This window comes from Equus caballus, chromosome 6 (assembly GCF_041296265.1).
Source record: "Equus caballus isolate H_3958 breed thoroughbred chromosome 6, TB-T2T, whole genome shotgun sequence".
NCBI lineage: Eukaryota > Metazoa > Chordata > Mammalia > Perissodactyla > Equidae > Equus > Equus caballus.
Genome location: NC_091689.1, coordinates 65,041,334 through 65,058,724, shown reverse-complemented (window position 1 = coordinate 65,058,724; position 17,391 = coordinate 65,041,334). Strand labels below are relative to the sequence as shown.

At 38.0% G+C, this 17,391-nt stretch overlaps 1 protein-coding gene across 2 annotated transcripts in view; it reads left to right on the top strand.

Annotated features, from left to right (window-relative positions):
- ITPR2 (inositol 1,4,5-trisphosphate receptor type 2) overlaps positions 1-17,391 on the top strand; it is a 466,150-nt gene that overhangs the window by 240,322 nt on the left and 208,437 nt on the right. For both annotated transcript variants that reach the window (XM_023644092.2, XM_023644091.2), the window contains exons 35-36: positions 7,389-7,579; positions 12,564-12,706. In XM_023644092.2, coding sequence (XP_023499860.2) covers positions 7,389-7,579; positions 12,564-12,706 — 334 coding nt within the window. The remainder of the gene's footprint in view (positions 1-7,388; positions 7,580-12,563; positions 12,707-17,391) is intronic.

The window sequence follows — 17,391 nt, the reverse complement described above, 5'->3', positions numbered from 1 at the left end:
AGATCTGTTGACGGACACGTAGGTTGTTTCCATGCCTTGGCTATTTTAAATAATGCTGCTGTGAACTTGGAGAGGGGGCAGGCAGATATCTTTGTGAGTTAGTGTTTTTCTTTCCTTTGAATATATTCCCAGGAATAGAATTGCTGGATCATATGGTAGCTTTATTTTTAATTTTTTGAGGATCTTCCATACTGTTTTCTATAGTTGCTGTACCAATTTACCTCCCCACCAACAGTGCACAATCCTTCCCTTTTCTCTACATCCATGCCAGCATTTGTTATCTCTTTTCTTTTTGATGATGGCCTTTCTAACAGGCATGAGGTAATATCTCAGTGTGGTTTTAATTTGCATTTCCGTAATGACTAGTGACGTTGAGCATCTTTTCAGGTACCTGTTGTGTGTGTCTATATTCTAATTTAGTTAACCCCATTATTGGATATTTATGTTGTTTCCAATCATTTTGCACATGAGGGAGAATAAGGTAAATACCTAGGAGAAGAATTTCTGGGTATTTTAATTTTGGCAGATACTGTCCTCTGTAGAGATTGTTCAGTTTACATGCCACAGCAATGTAGGAGAATATCTTTCTCCTCGATAATGTGGTGTGTGATCAAATTCTTAGATCTTTGCCAATCTTGTAAGTAAAAATATTATAGTTTTATAAAGATTTTATTTTTTTCCTTTTTCTCCCCAAAGCCCCCCGGTACATAGTTGTATATTCTTTGTTGTGGGTCCTTCTAGTTGTGGCATGTGGGACGCTGCCTCAGCGTGGTTTGATGAGCAGTGCCATGTCCACGCCCAGGATTCGAACCAACAAAACGCTGGGCCGCCTGCAGCAGAGCCCGCGTACTTGACCTCTCGACCACTCGGCCACGGGGCCAGCTGCGATATTGTTACAGTTTTAACGTCTGTTTGTCTTTCTATGAGTGAGGGGAAAAAACCTTTCCATATAATTGAGTCATTGGCATTTCCTTTTCTGTAAACTGTCACTTCTTGTGCTTTACTTTTTCTATTTTCTTTTCCTTAATAATTTGAATAGCCCTTTACTTATTAAGAAAATGAGCTCTTTACCTATAAGTAACCGATTTTTGTCTTAATTTTTCATTTTTCATTTGAATTTTTATTTTGTATTTTTGACATGCTGGAATTTATTTTCTTTTAGGTTTTCCTTCATCTTCACAATGATGTTGATCAGTCTGAGATCTTGTTTTTTTAATTTCCATGAAGAATTTTCATGGTTTTAGTTTGTCTGTCTGTCTGTGTGTTTGTTGTGGCTGTTTACAATCTGAGTTGTCTCGAATATATTTAGTTGTAAGATATAAGGTATGGAGTCAACTTTATTTTTTCCAGATGACTAGTCAGGTGTGCCAATACTAGTTCTTGCACAACGCATAAAATTATTGGCAATTAATTGAGTATAGTTTGAGTGCCAAATAGGAAAGATGCATTTCATACTTTTAATGTTGTTCATATTTAAAAACTAGTGCTTCAGCACGGATTTATTCTGGATAGTTTGACATGGCATGACTCTCTGCCCACCCCAGTACACCCTCCTTGTGCACCCACTGTTCTTGTTCTTGTGGGTGTGTACAGCAGGGCTTGACAACCCACCAGGTGTGCTAATTAATGCTTATACTTTCTGTTGCCTTTTCCCTCTACCTGTCAGTTTATCTACTAAGCATTTTTTTCCCGTGGCACCTATCACTGCAATATGTTTGTTCTCAGACATTTGAGTCTAGCAGGTACCATCAGTAATTTTGTCTAATCAAAAAATTCACATAATATTCAGTATTTAATAACTAATAATTAGAAATAGATTTTGATTACATCTTAAAAATCACTGTAAAGACTTGTCACAGCCAGAGAATTTTCAGGATTTATAAGCCTAATTAGTAGGTTAGCCTAATAATCAAAATACCTGTGAATAAAGATAGCTCATTTTATAGAGCTAGTATCTTTAGGCAGAGCTCTACAAAAGATAAATGCATTCATAACAGCCCATCCTCTCTCCTGTTAGTTTTTTAAGGACTCTGTATAGTTATTCTCTGACAAAATAGCCTTCAGAAGGTAGTATCTCAGTTGCCCTCTAACTTAGCAGCGAAATAAGAACATTTCTTTTTTAAACATTTTAAACTTTAATGTGACCACGAAAGCACACAGTTGGAGTTAATGCTCCATGCCAGAAGAATGACTGGTTGCAGTAATTCATTAGTTCTTTCTTATTGAGAGAGACAGGGAGCAGGGAATAACCGTTAATCCCAGGAATACATCCTAGTTCCCGTTTCAGTATATTTATACCAAAATTTTTCTAGCTTAATAAAAGTAATCTAAGTTTGGGTCATATTTTTGGCTGCTTTTGAAAAATATTCTTCTAGTTATTAATGTTCCTGTAAGTGAGATCATGAATTAAATCTTTTCTTTTTCTAGTCACAATTTTCTTTTCTGCTTTAATTTGTTTTTTTTTTTTTTTTGGATTGGCACCTGAGCTAACAACTGTTGACATTCTTTTTTTTTCTGCTTTTTCTCCCCAAGTCCCCCCAGTACATAGTTATATATTCTAGTTGCAGGACGTTCTGGTTGTGCCATGTGGGACGCCGCCTCAGCATGGCCTGTTGAGTGGTGCCATGTCCGTGCCCAGGATTCGAACCAGTGAAACCCTGGGCCGCTGAAGCAGAGTGCACGAACGTAACCACTCGGCCACGGGGCTGGCCCTCTGCTTTAATTTTTAAACAATATGTAGAAAACTAAATTAACATCGTCAATTTTTCTTTCAGATTAATATTTATAGTAGTGTTACAGAGAATCTATTTCAGGCCATATCTTTAAAGGTATTGATATTTTTACAATTGCTTGAAAAATTTTTATCATTTTCTGCACAAATTGACTTATTTCAACTCAAATTCCCTTTTCCCCAGTTGCATAGTTAATTTTCTTTTATTGCCTAGAAATTATGATTTAGCCCTTGGCTAGAGTTTACCTTGGGGCATGAAGAAGTAGTATATTTTACCCAATTAATTTATATTGTGCCATTTGTGCTAAGACAGAAGACTAGAAAATGCCAGTTAAAATGGTAGAGTTTGGGGAACACAAAACAAAAGAAAACAAAACCCTTTCAACAAAGTTTGGGATAGTGGAGTCTTCTCAGCCTGGTTTGTCCATGGTGCTGGTTATGGTGGAATAGTGGCAGTAGCACACTGGAGCCTCTGGGGCTGGGTGAGATTTCCCTGAGCTCAGTAATGGGGTGCTGCACTGCTGAAAATAACAGAGGTGGTGCCACTGGACCTTTCCACTGGTGTCATTAGAAAAATATTCATTGAACACTTCTTTGTGTAATTCGTATTGACAGCAACAACACTTATTTGATGGGCAGTTTTATCTAATGTACCTGATTCCTAAAGGGGACATAAATCCACGTCCCCCTCCTTCATTTGTTTAAACGTTAGTGGAAACGTAGTTGTAATATGTTTTGGGCAACATTAAGGTTTATAATTTTTGTTGCTTATATATAACATATAAGTAGTATTGTCTTCTGTATGGATTTTTGAATGGTTAGAGCAAACCCAGCCTATGTGTGAAGCAGCCAGAAAAGGAGGAAAGTCTCGCCAGGATTTGATCATGGTGCAGGATTAAGTATTTATAAAAATATGTGCAGCCTGGCAATGTCGAGGCCGCCTGTCCTTCAGATGGGACAGGAGTGCAGTTGCTGTGCTGTGTGTGATGGACGTAAACAGAGAGGTTGTATGCTTTGGACAAGGGAAGTTTATAATGAGCACTGGGGAAACGTTCACTGGGGAAATCTGGGCAGTGGTGCAATTGATTGTTTTGAGTTGCCTTAGAGCTATTATTATTTCCTTAAAACTTCAGCTTGAGCGCTTGTTTAAGTTGGTAACTTTGTCTTGGTAGCTAAAATTATCTATTGTTGAAGATGTATTTAAGTATCTGTCAGCTTCAGAGAATTTTTAGCAGCAGAAATAGTACTGCCTACTGTTGTTGCTTTCCTTTCAGTATATGAAGCAAGCCAGAGTTTCTCTCTCTCTCATTTCTTTTTTTTCCTTCCTATTTTCAGTCATTAAAAAAAAAATTCTGCTTGTGACTATCATTATAACTTTAAATAACATCCTTTATTCTCTGTCTCTTGATTTAACAGTTCTAAATAGTGTCTATATCTCCACATTTGTGAAAAATAAGGAAATTAATGTATTGCCGTCCTTTTTACCTCTTCTCTCTTGATAGACTATTGGTTTTACATTGTTATGATTTGTGGTGTTTGTATTCTGTTCGGAAATATAATGAAATCTCTAATTGGTTGACAAAATTTAAAAATCATTTATCAGAGTTTACAATATAATGATATATATAAATATTTTTCGTGTATAACCATTAGTGACAAAAAGGTAACTCTATAATAATGAAACTTTTCCAACTGGAAGAGAATTTCCCAACCGTTAATATCTAATTGATCTTCTTTCATTTGTGTCTTGCTTTATTCTCTTCTCCAGATTCATACTCAGTTGCCATGATTTCTTGTATTCATGTTGACGTTTTCTTTGATTCCTTTCTTGGTTTTCTTTGGAGTAATCTTCATAAGGGCTTCAGAGAAAAATGTCTGAGCCTGACATGTTCTAAAATGTTTTTACTCAGGTATCACTTTTGATTTTTAGTTTAGAGGGAAAACTCCTGGTTTCAAAACTTGTTTCCATCCAGTCTTTAAAGATCTTGTTCTACTGACTTCTGGCATCCAGTATTGATGATTATAAGTCTGGTGCCAGTCTATTTTCTGTAGGAATCCTGTTTTCTCTCTGGATGTTCTTGCAATTTTCTCTATATTAGTTTCGTAGGGCTGCCGTAACAAATTACCATAACTGCGTGGCTTAAAACAACAGAGATGTGCTATCTCACGGTTTTGGAGGCTGAATGTCTGAAATCAAGGTATCAGTAGTGCCGTGCTCTCTCCAAAGACTCTGGGGCCAGATCTGTTCATGTCTTTCTCAGCTTCTCGTATTTGCTGGAAATCCTTGGCTTGCAGCTGTGTAAATCCAGCCTCTGCTTCCATCTTCACATGGCGTTCTTCCCTCTGTGGGTGTCTCTGTTTCCCTTCGCCTCTTCTTATAAGGACACCGGTAGTAGTGGATTAGCACCCACTCTAATTTAGTATGACCTTATCTTACCTTGATTACATCCATGAAGACTCTATTCCAAGTAAGGTATCTGTAATTAGGACTTCAACATGTATTTTTTGCAGGCACAATTCAACCTGTAAGAGCATTGTAAATTTTCACCAGAATGTGGCTGATATAACTATTTAAAACTGTTTAACACACAGTGACCCTTTTTTTTTAAGATTTCCATCTTTCATCAGCTCAAGGAAATTGTCATTTATTATTTTCTTAATCATTTCTTTCCTTCCATTGTCTCTGATATTTCTTTCTGGAACTTATATTAGATATTTGTCTTCCGGCGTAACCTTCCCTATTTCGTATTCTCTCTGTTTTATTTTCCCTTTTGATCGTTTATGATTTATGTTCTAGAAGATTCCTTGACTTTCCCAGATTATCAACTTGGTCTTTATTACTATCTTTTCTTCTTCAGCCAATTTTGAAATGTTTGCTTGTGCAATCATATTTTAATTTTCAAAATTTCTTTCTGTTTTCTGATTTTTTGGATGCAGTATATACTCAGATTTTCTGAGGACAATAATTAGAATTATTTAAAGATATTTTGCTCTTCCCTGAATCATCTCTGTTTTCACTTGGGCCAGTTATTCTTAACGCTCTTGGTTTTCGCTATGGTTCTTGGTGGTGAGTTCATAATTACAAAGATCTGTAATGACTGTCATGGCTTACCACTGTAGTTTTGAGAGTCTGTTTCTCTACTAGCAGTCTCATATAAATGACGGGGTTGACCCAGAGTTCTGGGTGAAGGGCTGAACAAATGATATTCAGGCCTTCCTTTGGAGTGTGTGTGTGTGTGTGTGCGTGTGAAGCAGGAGACAGGCTGGGAATACTAGCAAGTGTTGAAATAACGAGGGCTTTGTTCAGATGTTGCAGTCTTTTGTATATTTTTCTGTTTTTCTGGAGCTGTCTCTTCCCTCGTCCCTGTTCTATCCCTTGGTTGATGATGATCTCTGGAGTTGCTTCAAGCTCTGTTCTGCTTCTCTGTCAAGTCCTAACACCTTCATTTGGCATTCTCTCCAGGCAGGTATGCCACTTCCTTGAGAGAACATTTCTACATTTCTCTAACTTTATCCTCTGGGTAAAAACCACTGCTGCCGACTGCTCTGTTTATGCTGGTCAGAGGGAGGAGGACCTTAACTTCCCAGCTATTCAGATCCTATTCTTTAATGAGTTGCCCGGATGACTGCCCCATACCCCATTACCACTCTTACTGTTGGTTGACTGTGCACCTAGGAAGACGTGTTCTAACTCTAATCTCTTGTACAGCAGTTTGTTCTCTTTCTTCTCTGAGGAATTAATCCCATCTTCATTCTGCTTTCGAAAATGTTTCAACATTGCTGTTTTCCTTATGGCAAATATTCTCCTTTTTCAGTATTGTGATAGAAATCTAATAAAATATCACTTTCAGTGGATTCGGGGAAGAAGGACATGTATTGTGTGCCATCTTTCAATGCAGATTTTTTGTATTCTTCAATTTTTTATTTCTTCTCTCAGATATTTTACCACATGACATAGTGTGTGTGCGCACACACACATACACATTAATTATATTAACGAATGGACTGGCAGGATTTTATCTTGTGTTTTCTGTCTGCTTTCTTATTTTCCTTGGCATCTGGGTAGGGACAAATTTGCATGGTTGTTATGCAGTGTTTTTCTGTATTGATGCTATGTGAAGTACATTTCAAATATGAATCATCAAGAATTCAAATACTAAGTTCTTGAATGTTTAATAAACCCCTTTAGTAATTGGTCTTAAGAACTGAAATTCTTTCAGGTTAAAAGCTTTTGTAGTTATATAAAACAATTTAGTGGCAGAGTTTAAGTTTGGTGTTTTTTTTTTTTTCTGGTTTTATTGAAATATAATCGACATAAAACGTGTATTGATTTAAGGTGTACAACATAATCATTTGATATATTTATATATTGCAAAATGATTACCACAGTAAATTTAGTTAACATTTGTCACTTCATATTGTTACAAATTTTTTTTTCACTTAATGAGAACTTTTAATATTTACTCTCTTAGCAAGTTTCAAATATGCAATACAGTATAGTTAAGTATAATCATCATGTTGTACATTGTGTCCCATAACTTACTTATCTTATGTTTTTTTCTTTCTTATTTGTTCTGTGTTTATGCGATTATTTTGATAATGTGTAACAAGCTTTAGTCGAATTAAGAGGAAAATATTTCAAATTTTTTCTTTTCAGCAAAGAATCGTGGAATTGCCATTCCAGTGGATTTGGACAGCCAAGTTAATACGCTTTTCATGAAGAGCCATTCAAATATGGTGCAGAGAGCGGCCATGGGTTGGAGACTATCAGCTCGCTCTGGACCACGCTTTAAGGAAGCTCTTGGCGGGCCTTCTTGGGATTATAGAAATATTATTGAAAAGTTACAGGTACAATGAGAGGATGAAATTGCGTTAATATTTTCTAAATTTTACAATTTTTAGTATATGTAGTCATACAAATAAAATATGATTAAAAATATGAAATTCTAGTTGAGGACCAGGCTTTACTTTACAATTCCCTACCAATACTACCCTTTTTTAAAAGCATAGCTTCTGGGGAAAAGTCGTTGTATTTTATTATTAGTGAGTGGGTCTTAATTATGGTAATTATTATTTAATTAATTATTTATGTAATTAATTATGGTAATGGGTCTTAATATCAAAATAAAAATCATAACACCAATAATAAAATTTTGTAAAATAATTTACCATGAAGATTCATGTAATAAATTAGATATTCATAACCTTGCTTCAATTTATCTCTTAGTATTCTCTTATACTCTTTTGGTGAGAATGGTGTAAGCACCTTTACTCCCAAGTTATTTGCATAGTATCCCACTCCTGTTTTTTGGCCTGGGCATTCTGGGACATTGAGTAAAGAGAGACATTGTATTAGTCTGCTCAGGCTGCCATCACAAAATACCGCAGACTGGGTGGTTTAACCAACAGAAATTTATTTTCTCACAGTTCTGGGGCTAGAAGCCCAAGATCAAGGTGATGGCAGGTTTGTTTTCTTCTGAGGCCTCCAGTTGGCTTGCAGGTGGCTGCCTTGTCACTGTGTCCTCATATGGTCTTTCCTCTGTGCACACACATGTCCTAACCTTCTCTTCTTATAAAGACACCAGTCATATTAGATTAAAGCCCACCCGTATGAATTCATTTTACCTTAATTACCTCTTTAAAAGGCCCTCTCTCCAATTATAGGCACATTCTGAAGACCGAGGGTTAGAACTTCAACATAGGAGTTTTGAGGGACACACAATTCAGCTCACAACAGACATCTTCTCACCCACGTAATTATAGAATTTCATGGAGCACATTAGGGTATGGTTTGAGGAAATTTTTGGCTTGGAGAATAGTCAAGATATGAATTGGAATAAATATTATGAGAGGTCACAAGTAGATTAATCGGTAGGGGTTCAGAGTTTTAATAGATGACCATTATATGTGATTATGAAGACAAGTTAGACTCAGTATGAGAAACTTGAAGGCTACAAGTCGTTAAAAATTGGGAGGAAAATGGCATTATAAGTGAGTAAGCAGTTATTGGTTTGCAGGATATACTTATCAGGAAGAGACTAGAGGAAGGCAGATTCATTAAGAATTACTAAAAATCTCAGGCAGGCAGCAGTATGAATGAAATGAAGAAACAGATGTTGCCGATAGTAATGAAAGCAGAGTCAACAGACCTGGTGGCTCTTGGATGGAGATAGAGAGAGGGCCTGAGAGGTGTTTAAGAGGCACTGATGATGGAGACTAGCTGATGTTATTAAGGCTCTGTATTACAAGAGGAAAGGAGAGAATATAGCAGAAGGATGTTGGTTATGGCTGTTGAAAATACACTGAATTAGGTTATCAGGCTCCTGAATATATTGAAAGTTAAGTCTATATTTGGAGATAATAGTTGGAGTGAGGATAGTGGATGGTATTGCTAAAAGAGAAAATATAATGATAGGAAAAACAAAGAACATATTTTGTGAGGCCAGAAGTGGCAGAATGGCCAAATAAGAGAGAAAAAAGGCAGGATCAGAAAGAGGAGGAGCCAGGTTCTTGAGAGCCAAAGAAGTAGAACATTTCAGAGGAGAGAGAGATAGTAGTGTGAACCAGCATGAAGTGGGTATGCCTTACACTTATTTGTTTTTTTTTTTTGCTGAGGAAGATTCGCCCTGAGCTGACATCTGTGCCAGTCTTCCTCTATTTTGTATGTAGGTCGCTGCCACAGCGTGGCTGCTGACTAGTGGTGAAGGTCCATGCCTGGGAACTGACCCTGAGCCACCGAAGTGGAGTGTGCCACTTAACTTAGGCCAGGGGGCCAGCCCCTGCCTTAACTTCTTTTAGCACAGTCACTGGTATTTATTAAATAAATATGTAATTGGTAAAAACTCTATACCAGCCATTATATACAGGAGATAGAGCAGTGAGGTTTATGCCCTCATGGAACACACATCCTAACACATTAAATAAATGACATAATGTTAAAATTGAAACTGCTTTGAATAAAGTAAAGCAGCGTAGCAACATGGTAGAGAACTACTGGGAGAGTGACCCTATAGTTAGGGAGCTCCTCTCCATTGAAGTGCATTTGAGTTGGGACCTAAATAATGAAGAGGAATAATCTTTTCAAATACTTGAGGACAGAGAACTTTATGAGGAGGGAATAGTAAATGGCAAAGGTACTCAGGTGGGAACGAGGTTGGTGGTTTTGAGGAACCAAAAAGAAGCCCATTGGAGCAGGAGGTTGGTGAGCAAAGGAGGAGAGTGTTATGAAATAAGGAGCCAAATTATGTACAGACTTACATGGTAAGGCATTTGGATTTTATTCTAAGTGAGATGGCAAATCACTGGAGATTTTCAGCAGAGGATAAGCATGACTTGGTTTACCTTTTAAAAGATCATGGTGGATTTTGAGTGGTGAATAGATTAAAGGATCCAGACATGGCAGCAGTGAGTTTATTGCATTAAATCAGGCAAAAGGTGATGATGGCTTGGCTTAAGAGGGCAGCAATAGTAGTGAAGAGAAGTGGATGAATTTTGGGTGTATGGATGGGTGATATGATGGAAAGAGGAATCAAGGATGAGATGGGGTATGATATGCTTGGATTATTTGCTAAGATAGGAAAGAATGGGAGAGTTGGAATCAGGAGTTCTGTTTGGGGAATTTTAAGTTTGAGATACCTGTCTAGGTATCTATGTGGGTATGTCAAGTAGGCAGTTGGATATGTGAGTCTGGAGTGGTTTGGAAAGATGTCCCTCTGGGAAGTATAAATGTGGGAAGTTTTAGCATATATCTGAGATTAAAACCATGGACTTGGATGAGATCTCTCAGAAGAAGTGTAGATATAGAAGAGAAAGGACCAGGAGCTACCAGGAGTTGGTGAAGGAATGGTCAGGACATAGGTGGAAATATAAAGAAAGTGTGATGTCACAGAAGCCAAGAGCAGAAAGTGTTTGACAGAATAGGAACAAGTGTGTGAAACGCTTGGCAGTGGTTGGGTAAGGTGGAGACAGAAAAGCAACCACTGGATTTGGCAACAGAGTGATGATTGCAGCTGGCTGGTACTCAAAATTAGTGATCACTAACATTTCTTAAGGAATAATAAGTGGCTAGTATGTGTTAGAGGCTGTTCTGTGGACTTACCTTTAATCCTCACAGCAAGCCCATGTGATTGCTAGTATCATAATCCTGAGTTTTCACATGGGGAAATAACTAGTTAGAGAGATTACGTAGTTGGCCCAAGATCAAAATAAGAGATGAAAACAGAATTCCCCTCATAGGAGCCTGAGCACAACTTGTTTAGTAAATGCAATGGAGAAGAGAGGTAATCTGAAAAACAGGAACATTTCGGTGATGTTTTATTAAATTGGTCATATTTAAGAAGTGTGTTCTCTTCCCACCTTTGTACAATATATAGTTTCCCATTTATTTTATTTCCTTCCTGGTAGTCTCTTTTAACTGTCATCAGAAATTTCTCAGAAAGCTTATTTAGAGTAGTTGACGTAAAAATGATCACTTTTGCTAAAAGGGGAAGAAAGAGTTAAACAAGAGTTAACTTCTGAAATCTAGCCGTAAGAATTGGAGAGGTGGTGCCCAATCAATGCGTGTTGCTGTAGCTGAGAGTAACAATAAGCAATTGGCAGTCAATTTTCTGCTTAACAAAATATGCCATAGCTGTGGGTGAATACAGTATTGCTTTATGTGAGAAGAGTTTTTTTGTCTTCTAACATAGTTATTTTAAAAACAAAAAGGGGGTACTTTAATCATTAAAGAATGTCCAGTAAATTATCAGTGTCCACAGTCCATTTTAGAAACATATCACTTTGGATGCTTTCAGCTATAATTAACACAATATTCAACTTAAAGTAGCTTAAACAATAAAAAAAAAATATTGCTTCACGTAACAAGGAATCTGGAGCTGTGGCTCTTCCCGAGTTGGTTAATTCAGTAGCTTGACAGGTCAGGGCCCTACCACCATAGATCTGTTGGTTTTCAGGTTAAGGCTGGTCTCCAATGGTCATATGAGGGCTGCCTCACATTTTGGATTCACACTCTTAAGCTGTCTTGAGAGCTATAGGAAGAGTCCGCCCCTTCCTCCTCTAGCACATACCCCCACCTGCTCAGCAGACTTCACCTGATGTCTTATTGGCCAGGACTATCTCACATAATCATGCCTAGACCGATCACTGGCAGAGGAAGTGTGAGGACCATGACTGCCTTACATTAAGCACCCTTGACCCTAAGCTGAGGGGGCTCATCTCCCTGAGAATGTTGCTTCCTGACTGAGAAAAAACATGGGGGTTCTGTTAGCAAGGAGGAGGGTGAGGAAAGGCTGTGGGATAGGTGACCAATACCATCTATCAAAAAATGTAATTTCAAATACTATTAAAAGTCATTGAACCCTATGTAGTACAATACTGCTTCAAATAATGTATCAAGGAATTTCTCCAATGGAAGAAATTGTCAGTTCTAGATGACCAATAGCATATGAAATCTTTTTTTAGCTGTTTCTCAAGCATACCTCAGTTTATTCCAATTTGATGAATACCTATCATGTCTCCATTACAGTCCTAGACACTACAGGACCTATAACAGTTAGTTTACTGACTTTTCATCTTGTACACAAATCCTTAGAAATCATACAGCTACCCACCCCTCCCTTATCTTATAAATGAAAAAGGAGACCCAGGCAGTTTTCATACAGAGAACCAGACTGTACTTAAAGCACAGACGTTTGGTGCCATGGGAAAGTAGGGTACATCTTCTCTGAAATTCCCACGTCTCATTCCTGATTAGCGCTCCTAGGCCTGTCATATCTTCAAAGGATAAAATCTGACTTAGGTCTTCACGTGGGTTTTCTTGTGCTTTATTCCTTAGGATGTAGTGGCCTCCTTGGAGCAGCAGTTCAGCCCGATGATGCAGGCTGAATTCTCAGTGTTGGTTGACGTGCTGTACAGTCCAGAACTCCTGTTCCCTGAGGGGAGTGATGCACGAATAAGATGTGGTGCTTTCATGTCCAAGTAAGTGAGTGCAATCTGGGATTCCGCTAGTGTCTCCAAACTGAGATGGCCTCTGACACATTTCTCCTTTTTTCTGTCTTGCTGCATAATGACAGTCCGCAGAGTATGTGAAAGATCTGAAATCCATATTAAAATATACTTCCAAAATAATTAATTTGATTCGATTGAAATTTTGGTGACGGTCCAGTTGTTATATTTTACTAAAATTTACTGAAAATGAAATGTGTTGTTATTGGGCACAAAATATTACATGAAATAATATCTTGTTTCTGATTCTCTATAACTATGTGATGTGACCTTTAGAAAGATACCTGTTTAAAATCATTGATTTTCATTAGCCTAGAGAGGAAGGACAGGGAACTAATGTTTATTGAGGCCTTAGTTTGTGTGTGTTGTCCTCTGTGCTTACCTGTCTTATCTAATCTGCACCAAGGCTCTGAGAGACTGAGAGGTCGGCCTCATTTTAGAGATGAGAGAGCTGATGCTTGGGTGTGCTTCAGGGGAAGAACTATTAAATCTTGACCCAGGACTCTGTCATGCTGCCTTGATGAGCCTCATCCTCAGCTCTTTCCTTTACTTATTTCTGTCTGCATTTTTGTGGTTTGTCAGATCGCTTATAGCTGATATGTTTATCCTAGAATATCTTCACTTTACTGGTAAATGAACAGTTCTCAAGGCAGATCTGCAAGTGTAAGGAGTTGTGAGAAAAAGTGTAATTAGCTCCAGGAAGAAGAGACATGTTAATGTTGAGGGCACTTCATTGAGTGATTTGCAAGTAATCACATGTTGACTCAAGGTGGCCAGTCAGAGGTAGTTGGTCTTCTTGGGGAGAGTATCTAGGCGGAGAGTTGGAAGCGGCTGCCAACCCTCTTGACCATTATCCATCACAGTTAATTCCTATGTGGTTGAGGCTATTGCTGAAAGAGGTCTCGAAGCCTCCTCTATGGACTGTGACATACTGAGGCAGAAATTGAAGGACTAGGGGACATAAGAAGTGTGTTGCTTTCTTTTACCAGTTAAAGCTCGGATTTGGGGAGAGAAAACAAGATAGGGGATGAGAAGAACTGATTCCAGGGATCATGTTGAAGAATAGTTACAGTTTCTGTATTATGGCAGAATCATGGATTCTTGGCTCTAGACCCATTGTATCTTAAGGGAACTGGGAAGAATGTGTTTGTCTGCACACTTGCCAGCCTTCTAATACAATTTTTCAGTGAAGAGGTCCAGAGTGTCTGCCAAACTGATGAGTGTGGAGGCAATTAGAAAAAAAGAAATTAAGTAGAGTTATTGCCTAGTAATTCAGTATAAAAAGAGGGTCTTTGAAAAATACCCTTTACCTCCTATGAATATATATCAATGTATAGAAATAGGTTAAAACTGGGTAGCACACCTGAGAATTTTAACCCCAGGAAATTAATGTAATTCTATAGGTATATCCCAGAGACTTGATGGTCTAGAACAAGGGTTGGCAAACTCTGGCTTGCAGGCTAAACTGGTCCCCTTGATAATTTTTGCAAATAAAGGTTTATTGAAATACAGCTCCACACATTCATTTACCTATTGTCTGTGGCTGCTTTCATTGCTATTATAGCAGGGTTGACCAGTTGCCACAGAGACCGTATGGCCCACAAAGCCTAAAATATTTACTATTTGGCTCTTTAGAATAAATGTTTGCTGACTTAGTGTCAAGAATTACCTGTCAATACAGTAAAATTTAAGTTGATTAAAATAAAAATAAAATACTCAGTTCCTCACTCACATTTGCCACATTTTAAGTGCTCAAAAGCCCTAAGTGGCTAATGGCTAACAAATTTGACAGCACAGATACAAAACATTTCAATTATTGCAGAAAAAATTCTGTTGGATAGCACCGGTTTAGAACTTGAAGATTTAGGTCTATGAGAAGGTGACGTAAAGTGACTCAGAATGTCAAGAAAATATTGACCTGGGCTGAAGATGAGGCAAGGCTGTTGCAACCCTAGGTAAACTAAAAGGAGAGAAGCAGAATGATATGATAATGGGAACATATTCCCGATCCTACGCTCAGATGGAGGAAAAGGATGTCACACATACTTCAGTGGTTAGAGAAGAGATGTTTGTGCTGTTAGGATTGTGTTACGGCCAGAGGCTAAGGAAGATCTCTTTCTTGCTCTAGTGCTTACCCTACTCCTTCCTCAACTCTGAAGAACCAGGGGTTTTATTTGCAAGGATATCAAATAAAATTAGAATCCCACTTTATTAGTAGCTATGCAAGGGACCTTGTATTACTGGGCAGAGCTCTCTGGTAAAGCTTAATTGGGAAATATAGCTTAGGTCCAAGGCCTTAGTGGGGCTTCCGACTTCCCCTAGTGAATTTAATTCTTGGAACTTGTTGACTCAGAAGGGTCTGCTGGAGACTGTGAGGGCTAGATCCCGGGAAAGAACCCAAATTCACGTATCTACTTAGTCACGTAGAGAAAGGAATAAAGAGAAGAGAATAGGTCAGTGTGGGTGTTAACTTTTAAGGTGTCTGATTATAGTCCATTCAAATCAGCACTTTCTCTTCCCTTATGAAGGAGAATCTCAGTGTTTTTCAAACTGTGGGATGTGATCCATTTATGGACTTAAAAATTAACTTAGGGAAGAGAGGCAACCATTAGTTTTAAAAATGAATTAGGAAAGAACATAACATATCAGAGTGCATTTCATACAGTAAAGCCAACATTTTTGTTGTTTTTACAAACACACTCACACACAGGCATTTATATGGTGAATTGCTTTGTGAAACTTATTTTTTACTTAGATCATAGAAAAAAACATTTGAAAGCCACTGATCTAACTCAACCAAACATTATGTGATAGATGAATACCTTATATAAATCCCTAGCAAATGATATTCATCTTTGTGCTTGATATTTTCAAATAGTGACTGAATTAAATATTTTATCTAAAGAAGAGTTAAAGGAAATTAAAATAGCCTGAGAGGGAAAAAAAATCAAAAGCAATTTACAATGCCCATCAAACTATGTTCCTGTATTCCAAAACTATCATGTGAAAGAAAAGACCAAATAGAAATTTTAGAGAGGCAGGTTTTGTCCTTGCAAAGAGAACTTTAGAACAATTACTCTGCCTGCTAGATCTGACCGCATGGATATCAGACCTTGGATGTGTAAAAGGAAATCACGGTTCCTTCGCTGCATGCTACTCCTTCAGCATGACATAGGTGTCATTTAAAAATATCACTGTCCATCTAACCAATCCATAAATTTCGTCATCTGTGATCTACCCTTCTCCTTTTCTTCCACTTCTCATATGTCGTTATTTACCAAGTCTTGGGTCTTTTATTTCTATATTGCTTCTTGTATCCTTACCCCATCACGTGCCCTGTTCATCTCTTGTCTTGTTCTCACTCTTCCACATCAGCTTTCACGCATAAGCAGGGCCACTCAGGTCCTTTAAAACAGTGGTTCCCTATTTTCTATAGAGTAAATTCCAGACTCTGTAGCGTAATATTCCCAGTTCCTGCTTTTCAGATCGCATCTCTTACATTCTCTTTTTCTATGTCTGTAAGTGTCAGCTGGCAATTGGAGGACTTACCAGGTTTTGGACGTGATGGTCGGCTTTCTGCCTCTGCTGTTTGTTCATACTGTTCTCTTTGCAAGGATGCCTTCTCCCACCACTTTGCCCTGCCAGCTGAAATCGTCATAGTTAAATGTTATCTCTTCACTGAAGTCTTCTCTGATCAGCCCTAGGCAACTCCCCCAACAGAATGTAATAGTTTCTTTGTCCAGTTTATGGCATTGCCATTACCTCTGTTATAACACTTGTTATATCATGTAAGAGGGGCTATGTGCAGCCTAGTGTGTGTCAGGACTCTTGTCACAGTAACTCTGAGACTCAAGAGATTGGTGAATTGCATCATGTCACCCCAGAATGGTGCTTCAGAATCTTGACTCTGAAGTCAAGTGGGCCTGGGTCTATTTCTGGATCCTGCCGCTTAATAATTGTTATAACTAGAGGCAAGTTACTTTATCTCTCTGGACCTCTGTTTTCTCATTAGCAAAATTAGCCTGATAATAGAACCTGTAGCATTGGCTTGTTGTCATGATGAATTGAGAGTATCCGTGGGACATCCTTCTACTTCACCCTGACTCCTGAGAAGCACTTACTAGCCATCGTCCAGCGAAAGCTCACTTTTCCTCAGGGTTATGTCCCACAGCACTCCTGTTATGTCACTGAAATCAGACCATTCCATTATATTCTACATCATTTTGTTTTTCTAGGAAGATGTAGGTCTCACAGGGTCATTTTGAGAATCAGCTTTTTAAGAGTTATTAATACTAAGCTATAAATTCTGATTATGAGCACTTTACTTGATTTTGAGTTCTTGGGGATGGTATATAACTGTGATCCTCAAACTTTTCTCCTAACGGCACACCACTGCAAAAGTTACCACTGTAAAATGAGAGATTTTGCCCACATTCTAGCAAAAACAGTAAATGGATAGACTGTCTTAATGTTACTCTTTTTTGTTTTTGCTTCTAATCACAAAAACTACCTGTTTCTACGAAGCGCTTGCAGTGAAAAATAGCGCATGATTATTAATGGAAATTGGAAAGCAGCCTGTTATGCTAAGGTTGCAGTTTTGTGTACTGCTACTGTATAATTAATGTAATATGGTACATAGAAAGTAATGTATATATAAC